At 40.9% G+C, this 10,761-nt stretch overlaps 1 protein-coding gene across 5 annotated transcripts in view; it reads left to right on the forward strand.

Annotated features, from left to right (window-relative positions):
• The window catches only part of ORC4 (origin recognition complex subunit 4), an 83,723-nt gene extending 75,158 nt beyond the window's left edge, over positions 1-8,565 (forward strand). For all 5 annotated transcript variants that reach the window (XM_073634215.1, XM_073634217.1, XM_073634219.1 and 2 more), the window contains 3 exons: positions 4,277-4,372; positions 5,828-5,895; positions 7,487-8,565. In XM_073634215.1, the coding sequence (XP_073490316.1) occupies positions 4,277-4,372; positions 5,828-5,895; positions 7,487-7,669 (347 nt within the window). In that variant the 3' untranslated portion in view covers positions 7,670-8,565. The remainder of the gene's footprint in view (positions 1-4,276; positions 4,373-5,827; positions 5,896-7,486) is intronic.
• Positions 8,566-10,761: the final 2,196 nt, after the last annotated feature.

Raw genomic sequence — 10,761 nt, forward strand, 5'->3', positions numbered from 1 at the left:
CTGTTGGAGATCGGCTAAGCAAAGTAGGGGAGAGGTGTGTGAAGCAGACGTATCCCCAGTAGAGGCAGAGGCACCCAGGGAGTCAGCGGTGACTGCGTTACTCGCCACACTCCGATTCGAGGATTGAGATGCTGCCTGTGGATCACGCTGCTGCGTCCGGAACATCGCCGGTATATAGCGGCTGAGTTGCGTGGATGGGTCCTGCTGGGGCCGGGTGACTGACGAGCTCCTCCCGGTCATCGTCGCACACAGGTGGAAGGATTATCCCGCTGATTAAAGGCAGTATAGGAGCTCTAGGTGGCGGCTCTCTCAGTTCAAGCTGCCATCTTCCTCCGGTGCCAGGCCATGCCCCCTACGGACCATTTTTTTAGGTGTACCTTAACAGACACTCCATGCAGGTCTATGGAGCGACCGATGTCAGCGGTGATATGTCCGGTGACAGGCGGTGTGGTGACAGGCAGTCCATTTTCATCCAATTCTCCATAGAGGAGAATGGAGCTCTGACAGGTCCGTCCCTGCACATTGAGCAGAGACGGACCTGTCGTCCACCGGCTCAGAGGGGATCAATGGATTGATCCCTGCTGAGTAAGCGGAGTCCGTCAAAATGGACGTGTGTGTGTGTGTGTGTGTGCCTTAACAGTACCCTTCAACTGAATTCATTAGTTTGGAGGGTTCCACATACATTTGGCCATATAGTCAGCCTGATGGTCGGGTTTCCACTCATGTTTGGTCATATAGTGTATATGTGACCGGTCGCATTACATTTCATTCTTATCTGAACTGCTACACCTTTGCACACTTGAAATATTGGACAATTTCAAATGTAAGACACGTTGCAGCATCAAAAAGTGTCACTCCTTACCAATGTAAAAAATCGAATTTCTTCATCAGTTTAGGCCATTATGTATTCTGCTACATATGTTTGGTTAAAAAAAATCCCAATAAGCATAAATTATTGATCTGCGCAAAAGTTTTAGCGTCTACAAACTATGGGATATTTTTTATTTCTTTTTTTTACTAGTAATGGCGGCAATCAGCGACTTTAAGCGGGACTGTGATATTGCAACGGACAAATCGGACACTAATACAGTGGTCAGGGCTACTGTACTAATGACACTGGCAGGGAAGGGGTTAACGTCAGGGGTGATCAAAGGGTTAAATGTATGCATAAGTTGTGCTTACTGTGTGGGAGGTGCGTTGACTGGGGGAAGGCAAAGATCTTTGGTCCTGTTTTTGCTGAAGCACAGCATCAAAGCCTTCCCTGCTGTCAGAACAACACTCTGCCTTGTTTACATAGGCTGACTGCCATTCTGCTTGTGTCCCAAATGATCAGCAGGTCCCGGTGGACATCAAGTCTGCTGGACCTGCTGATTGGCTCCCGCTGTGTCCAATCACAGCTGGAGCAGGTTGCTGGTGGCGCACGTGCCAGAAGTGTCAGATCACGTAATAGATATGTCATCTGGCATAGAACGGCACGTGGGGCGATCGCTAGGCGGTTAATTAGTTATACCAAGCAGGTACTAATGCAGCTTCTGGTGCCGTATAACTACCATAGGGTTGATTTACTAAAACGGGCGAGTGCAAAATCTGGTGCAGCTGTACATGGTAGTCAATCAACTTCTAACTTCAACTTGTTCAATGAAGCTTTGACAAAAAAATGGAAACTGGTTTCTATACAGAGTTGCACCAGATTTTGCACACTCCAGTTTTAGTAAATCAGTTGCCTTGTTTCTTGCTGTGCTTAGGCTTGTCATGGTGTATGACCTGTGACATGAAACTGTCTTCCACAATATCACCTTAATAGCAGAGTAAGCCTGTTCCTCACCCAGTTTTAAGCCTCCTACACATCCGTTTCTGTTAATGACTGTGTTTCAACGTACATATGGAATTGATATTCATTAGCCCCTGCTTGGTATAATTGGTTAATAATACACCCGACTCTAATCCTAGAAAATCCTCGACTGTGTGCAAGTATAAGAATTGATGCTGGTTTGAAGCCAATGGGTAGTCATACCAAATATTGATTTGGCTTAGATTTTTCTTCTGTTCACTCACTTTGCATTTTGTAAATTGATAAAAATAAACTATTAAAATATATATTTTTTTAAAGCATTCTTACTTTACAGCATTTCTTCACACCTGCCTGAAATCTTTGCACAGTACTGTGTGTGTGTATATATAATATACGGTATCTCACAAAAGTGAGTACACCCCTCACATTTTTGTAACTATTTGATTATATCTTTTCATGTGACAACACTGAAGAAATGACACTTTGCTACAATGTAAAGTAGTGAGTGTACAGCTTGTATAATGTGTAAATTTGCTGTCCCCTCAAAATAACTCAACACTCAGCCATTAATGTCTAAACTGCTGGCAACAAAAGTGAGTCCACCCCTAAGTGAAAATGTCCAAATTGGACCCAAAGTGGCAATATTTTGTGTGGCCACCATTATTTCCTAGCACTGCCTTAACCCTCTTGGGCATGGAGTTCACCAGAGCTTCACAGGTTGCCACTGCAGTCCTCTTCCACTCCTCCATGACGACATCACGGAGCTGGTGGATGTTGGAGACCTTGCGCTCCTCCACCTTCTGTTTTGAGGATGCCCCACAGATGCTCAATATGGATTAGGTCTGGAGACATGTTTGGCCAGTCCACAACCTTTATCCTCAGCTTCTTTAGCAAGCCAGTGGTCGTCTTGGAGGTGTGTTTGGGGTCGTTATGTTGGAATACTGCCCTGTGGCCCAGTCTCAGAAGTAATGGGATCATGCTCTGCTTCAGTATGTTACAGTACATGTTGGCATTCATGGTTCCCTCAATGAACTGTAGCTCCCCAGTGCCGGCAGCACTCATGCAGCCCCAGACCATGACACTCCCACCACCATACTTGACTGTAGGCAAGACACACTTGTCTTTGTATTTTTCACCTGGTTGCCGCCAAACACAATTGACACCATCTAAACCAAATAAGTTTATCTTGGTCTTATTAGACCACAGGACATGGTTCCAGTAATCCATGTCTTTAGTCTGCTTATCTTCAACAAACTATTTGCAGGCTTTCTTGTGCATCATCTTTAGAAGAGGCTTCCTCTTGGGTTGATAGCCATCCAGTCTAATTTGATGAAGCGTGCGGCGTATAGTCTGAGCACTGGCAGGCTGACATCCCACCCCTTCAATTTCTGCAGCAGTGCTGGCAGCACTCATATGTCTATTTCCCAAAGACGGCCTCTGGATATGACGCTAAGCATGTGCACTAAACTCCTTTGGTCAACCATGGTGAGGCCTGTTCTGAGTGGAACCTGTCCTGTTAAACCGCTGTATGGTCTTGGCCACCGTGCTGCAGCTCAATTTTAGGGACTTGGCAATCTTCTTATAGCCTAGACCAGTGATGGCGAACGTTGGCACCCCAGATGTTTTGGAACTACATTTCCCATGATGCTCAAGTACACTGCAGAGTGGATGAGCATCATGGGAATTGTGGTTCCAAAACATCTGGGCTGCCGAGGTTCGCCATCACTGGCCTAGACCATCTTCATGTAGAGAAACAATTATTTTTTTCAGATCCTCAGAGTTCTTTACCATGCGGCGCCATGGTGAACTTCCAGTGACCAGTATGAGAGAGTGAGCGCGATAACACCAAATTTAACACACCTGCTCCCCATTCACACCTGAGACCTTGTAACACTGACAAGTCACATGACACCGGGGAGGGATAATAGCTAATTGGGCTCAATTTGGACATTTTTGTTTAGGGGTGTACTCACTTTTGTTGCCAGTGGTTTAGACTTTACTGGCTGTGTGTCGAGTTATTTTGAGGGGACAGCAAATTTACACTATTATACAAGCTGTACACTCACTACTTTACATTGTAGCAAAGTGTCATTTCTTCAGTGTTGTCGCATGAAAAGATATAATAACATATTTACAAAAATGTGAGGGGTGTACTCACTTATGTGAGATACTGTGTGTGTGTGTGTATATATATATATATATATATATATATATATATATATATATATATATATATATATATATATATAATTACATTAATGCTAGACGCATAAGGACTAAAAATGGTTAATGTTGTTTGAGAGTTTAGTTCTGAGACTTCTGTTTTATCGTAATGTGTTTTAGAATCCGGTTTAAATTGAGGTCTCTTGGCTACCTGAGAAACTGCGTACTGGGGAATTTAGTAAACAAAGCTCTATGTAAATGGTTGACTGCTGGTTTATTGCTGTTTTTATGGTGGTTTTCACTGGTGTGTCTCGTCTGCAGGGCTGTCTGTTTTGGAGATATGTTTAGTAATCGCTATGAAGCACTTACAAGATACCTACCAAGGGGAGCCTTTCAATTTCCAGATGGTCCACAATGGTGAGATCTGTTTTTCTGTGGTCGATGTATCCATGTGATTGATTTCCAATTATTTTCCCTACCTATAGTCTTTTGAATATCTTTGTTGTAACCCACAGTGACCAATTAGATTTCAGCAGCATTGTACAGTCAGGCTAATGAAAGCTGAACACTTGGTAACTGTGGGCTCCTCACTAACTTTACAAACTGCTGTTAGAGGATCTCGAGGCTAATGGAAGAGCATATTATTCAAAACGGAGACACTGAAATTGCCTAACAAAAAATAATCCACACCTTTTTACCTCCTTCATTTACAGGACAGTGTCTGACATCTTGAAACACAGAGGTTGATTTACTAAAGGAGTTGAGAAAATTCACTCAAATTGTAGTGGTGTTCATTTTAAGTTCACTTTTAAGTTTGTTTTAAATACCCAGTTGTGTATAGATAAAATATATTAACAGGACTTTGCTTTTTAACATGGATAATTGAACTATGTCTTCAGTGTGACGACCTAGTAAATGTTGTATATTGGCCTCCCTGTGTCTGTCCATCCCCCTTTACAGCAAAGCTTCCTCAAAATAAAGTAGAGGAGGCCCGGAGCAACTGTGTGTTCCTAGAATGAATGTTTTTTTTGTTTTTTTGTTTTTCTATGAAATTGTCTTGTTTGGTTTTGCTGATGGTTTAAAAACAAATACCATGTACCAGAAAGCAGACCGCTCCACCCACATGTGAGGAGTTCTCTGGAATCTGCTGTGCGATTGAGTGAACTCTTTTAACATATCACAGCTGCAGTGTTTGCTGGATCAATGTCAATCAGTTAATGGACTTTTAGCCTAGGTTCACTCTTACAGCAGAATTGAAATTGTGCGAGTTCAGCTGAATTTGCACGATTTCGGGAGCGATTTCAGAGACATCTGTGCGGGTTCCTGCACAGATGTCTATTGAAATTGCATCCGAAGTCGCCAAAAGTAGTACAGAAATAACTTTTGGGAATCAATGCGGCGTTGCACCAATTCGGACGGTGTAATTGCCGCCGATTTGACATGTCAAATCGCATCAATGTGAACCTAGGCTTAATTATGACTTGCACAGTTCTTTACAAAATTAATAATGAAAATCTGTAGTGAAAAAAAAACATGGAGGCTGCCAACATTGCCATCCACCTGAAAAAGCTAGTTACCCCTCCACCCATTACCTCAGTGTTTTTAAGTTGCAGTCCGGGAACTGGCATCCTGAAAATTAAAGTCAGAGCGAAGACTCCCCGGCTATCTTTTTTTTTTTTTTTTTTTCCTGTATTATTGAAATATTGACCACATCAGCTGAATAATGATGGCCAGGCAACTAACATTTCATAATGGTAGCACAACCATAGCAGTCCATAGTTTAGTCCCTCAGTACAGTGCAAAAAGTGGTTGTATACCATGTGACATGTTTTGCTTTGAAATGTTCATTTGTATACATTTCTGTTGCTGCAGAATTCCTGAAGTTTGTTCAGAGGAAGGCTCATTCCGTCTATAACTTTGAGAAGGCTGTAGTGCTGAAGGTAGGATGTTTCCCAGCATTCTTTATATTTGGGATATTATTGTACTACTGAGGAGGTTGGGCTACCTTGTAGCATTTTCATAGATGAGTCTATAAGTACACATTGCCATCTAGTGGAAACATTATAGACTGCATCACTATAGTTTTTTTGTTATTTTTTAATTTGTAATTTAAGAGTTTCATTTTTCTTAAAGTAGTTTTTGATGTTAATCTCACATCTTGCTTGCAGTTTCTTCTTTTCATTACTGTATTAAATATGTTTAAACAGTATATAGCGATAAATCTCTTTTAAAACCCTGATCCACTTTATTTACTCTCTGATTACACATTATGGATAGAAAATAAAGCTTATGAAAAAACACTGTAAAATACACACCACAGCATGTGTGTTTTTTTTTTTTTTTTTTTTTTTTTTATTCTTTTGCATATATCTTTTTAGCTGATGCTGGGATGCACTGTTCTCAGCATCGTTGTAATGTAAGTACAGGGAAACTTAGTGACCCCCCTCCATTAGACACCTCCGTATGATGCCCTGCATTTACAGAAAGTGGGTTGAATGAAACTCAGAAGAGAATCAGCACTGAATCTGTGGTGTACAGCACCAGAGAGAAAGGAGGGGAGTATTGCAATAGGAACTCCATTTTTTATTTTTAGAATTGCGATGCCATGTATTTTTAATAACATAAACAAAAGGAAACTTGTGCTTTAAAGAACCATTGAACATAAATCACTTCATTATATTAAACAATGTATCAATAATCTTGTGTGATTATGTACAACCTTCAGGAAAACTGACAATATATCAAATTATGAGTATATAGATGAAGATGTGACTTCTAACTTTCAGAAAAAGTGACACCATAGAAGGAAATTGCCAGCTTTCATTTTTCGACCCACTCTTTGCTTAACATAGCAACAAACATAGAGCAGCAGGCTGCACAGAAATGAAAAAGTGGGCCATGTAGGTAAAGATATAAAGAGCCGATCACTGATAGTTAAAGGATGAGTTTAATGTTATATAAAAAATAAAATGTGCAATTATATTTTTGTATTTTTTTTTTTTTTTTTTTTAGGATCTTGTAAAGCATTCCACCCATGATCTGTAATGCCAGGCTCCAAGCTGTCAGCGGTTGTAGTTCATTGATTCACAGGGTTCTGTGAATGAATGATGCGCCTGTGTGAGCCGAGTCCTGTATGGCTGAGCTCTTTTTTTTTAATTAGGACAGTGGGGGCTGGGGTGGGCGGTGAGCAGGCAGCTTCTGAACATGTTACACCCTAAATATGGGTATGACATGTTTAGAAAGGTAAAAGTTTACCCAGCAATAATGTTAACGGCTATGTTCTACTTTTAAGTATTTTTTGCAATAGTCTCTCTGTACCTGCCAGTTACTGGATTAATGTTTTGTCTGCAGGGAAATAACACATTATGGTTATACTTTGCCATAAATTCCTTCTCTTCTCTTTGCAGCTATTGCATGTCTTCACTGTGTAAACTCATTGTGCATGAATGAAGCAGCATCATTTGCTCTCTAATATTAAACCTTTTGTATATTTGCCAGGCTTTGGTTAGATGCATTTCCTTTCTGTTTCAGGCTTTTGAACATTTGTACCAGCTGGAACTGATCAAGCCAATGGAAGGCCTTTCTGTTCGGACTCAGAAAGAATATAGACTGATGAAACTGCTTCTGGATAACAGCCAAATACTGGAAGCCCTTCAGAAGTATCCCAATTGTCCAACCGATGTCCGGCAGTGGGCAATGTCCTCCCTCAGCTGAGACAATTTATTTTCTGCTTGCTATAAAATAGAACCTTAGGCCTGCAAGATATATAGATGAGACAAGTGATTGGTTTTGAAATACATCAGCTACAGCATTCAGGTCCCAGAAATCTTCAGTTCTCTCTGTCCCATGCTGGAGGTGGCCAGTTTTGAGATCAGTCCCTGTAAGGCATTTAAAGGCTAAGTTCACATTTTGGAATCTGTTACATGTTCCACTCACCCATATTCAGGGTAGAACATGCGACAGCGGGCAGGAGTTCTTCTCTTTTCACCTGCTGTCACAATTTAAAGACCTCATGGACAAGTGGGGTTCTGTCCATGTCATTCAGTTTTCTTCAAATTAATGAACTACAACTACAATCAGCTATTGTGCCTGATGGCTTGTAGTTCTGAATGAACTGTGAGGGTGCTGATGAGCGTTCTTAGTTCATTCACAGGCCCTGAAGCTTTCAACAGACAGCCTGTATGAATGTATGGGCAGAAAGCTGCAGGGCTTGTCTGTGAAAGCCTGACCATTGCACTCCTGATCCACTGATTAAAGGTGTAATGCTTTACAGGCTGCTGCAGGAAAAAATTATAAATGCTGATTTTAAAAAAATGTGCATTTTGTTGGTTTTTTTTTTTTTTTCTTGAAAGGTGAACTTATCCTTTTAAGGTCAAATTCTTGATTGCTGACCATTGCAGCTGAAGATTTAGAGATGTGGGATATGGTGATCAGAGCCAAGCATGTTGTTATTTATTTTCCTTCTGTGCCTAGATTTTCTACTTTTTTTCTAAAAAGAAACATATATTTTTCTAGAATGTCATTGGCACCATTTGATTGGACTGTTTTAGATACAAAGGATAATTGAATTATATTTTATGTATATAAATATGTAATGTATAAATCACGGAGATGATTTTTACTGTGTTTTTTTTTTTTTGTTCATAAGCGTCTCTCTCCCTGTCTCTACATACACAACTCCTAATGCTTGTCAATAACTCAGCTCCTGGTTAGGGGAGAGAAGAGTCGCACAGAAGCCAGCTTCTTATGCAGATTACATATAGCCTGTTCATTTATTTATTTTAGGTATTTTTTTTTTATAGTGCTGACACTTTACATGGTATACATTCACTTTAGTTTCTGCCCTCAAGGATCTCTGTGTATGGTCTGTCTAACACACATACAGTAACTACACATACTTTGCAAAAGGGACCTGTTAACCTAGCTTCTTTGGATTATGAAAGGCAACCCATTCAAGCACAGGGAGAATGTACAAACTTCATGCAGGTAGTAGCTTGTTAGAGATTCAAACCAAGTACCTTTAGTGCTGCAAAGCAAAAGGGCTAGCCATTGTGCTATACCATATTAATGTATTTATTGTGTGGCTGGTGATGATCCTATTCTCGCTTCATATACCTCTCAGCAATTTCATCACTGTGCTGTCCCACTTGTTACAAAGTTTATTGATAGTTTTGGCCTTTTTGAATGGAGAAATAAATATCTGAAAAGCTCATCTGCTAGAGAGCAACATCTTTATAATGGTGGTGTAGAAAGGAAGGAAGACAAGCTACTGTGAGCAAATTTCACTACTGGACTCCCTGACAGATACTGTATAGGAAACTGGTAAAGGATTCAAGTTACCAATGCCAACACAAAATTCTGTAGTCCTCTGCATACAGCTCTTTAAGGTTGGGTTCACACTATTGCGAATTGGATGGGGGTTCCAGGAGCCTGTGAACAGCTCTCTATGGAGCCGGTTAAGTAATCTCCTCAGCAGCTCCGATGCGAATTGGGTCGTTTCGAGTTTGAATTCAGCTAAAAATTTGGGCTGAAACGGTAAATGGAGACGCACCGGACTCCTGCGTTCTTCAGTGTGAACCAAGCCTCAAGGATCAGTTCACCTTTTGGAACATGTAACATGTTCCAGCAGTTGCAGCCATTCCCCCCCCCCCCCTCCCCCCCCAGTGCCGGCGGGTGGGGATCTTCTTTGGGCACCTGCTGTTACTGTTTGAAAATAACATGGCTGAGTGGGGCTCTGCCTTCCCAGCCATATCATTTATTAAGGCTCCATTCACACATGCTGCGGCCGTGGCTCACAGCATGGGTTCTGGTGTGTCCCTGTTCACCGATTCAGGTGCAAATTTGGACCTGATTTGCACCTGAATCGGACCAGAAGATGCACAGGACCTTTCTTCAATGCAGACTGTGGCCGCCCTGGGGCTGTGTGAACCAGTTACATTGAGAGCCAGTCACACTCTCCTGTCATGCAAATCAGATTTGGGGAAAACTGCATTCAATTTGCATATGTGTGAACCCAGCCTCACGGTCTTCTGTGAATGGGAAACTACAAAACCTGACATCCTTGGTGGCTGTGGTCTTGTACTTTTAATGAACTACCATGGTGCTGTTGAGTGCTCTGGTAGTTCATTTAGTCTTCCTGTATGAGGTTTGAACAGACAGATACACTGAGAAATCTGCAGGTGTCCTGCATGGCACCTGTGATCTGCTGATTAATGCTTGACAGGCTCCAAGTACAGTTGGGTCATACGTCTGCCTTTTAGGGGGAATTGGACAAATGTACACACAAAAACCATTGGGCAGCTGGTTATAAAATAAGTGCCAGCATGCTTCAGTTTTATAACAAAAAAAACCAGCAGGGGGGTTAGAGAGAGAGAGACATTTTTTTCTTTGTTTCTGTTATAACATTTTGCAAATAATATTTCTTTATAAATTTAGTCCAAAATGTATTCTGCTACATTTCCTTGTTGAAAATAACCCAAATTGGTGTTTATTTAGTCTGTAAGAAAGTTAAAGAGCCCACAAACTGTATATATACAGTGCTCAGCATAAATAAATACACCCTTTTTGAAAAATAAGATTTTAATCAATATCTCAAAGAACACCAGAACAATTTCCAAACTTCTGACAAAACTGAATTCTATAGAACATTTTGTTTAGCTCATTACATGAAAGTAAGGTTAATAATATAATTTAGATTACAAAATTATCAGTTTTGCTCAAATTAGTTGATGCAAAAATGAATACACCCCATGACAAAAACTACTCCATCTTGTATTTTGTATGTCCTCCATGATTTGTAGGAACAG

Source organism: Aquarana catesbeiana, linkage group LG06, assembly GCF_042186555.1.
Source record: "Aquarana catesbeiana isolate 2022-GZ linkage group LG06, ASM4218655v1, whole genome shotgun sequence".
NCBI classification, from domain to species: Eukaryota; Metazoa; Chordata; class Amphibia; order Anura; family Ranidae; genus Aquarana; species Aquarana catesbeiana.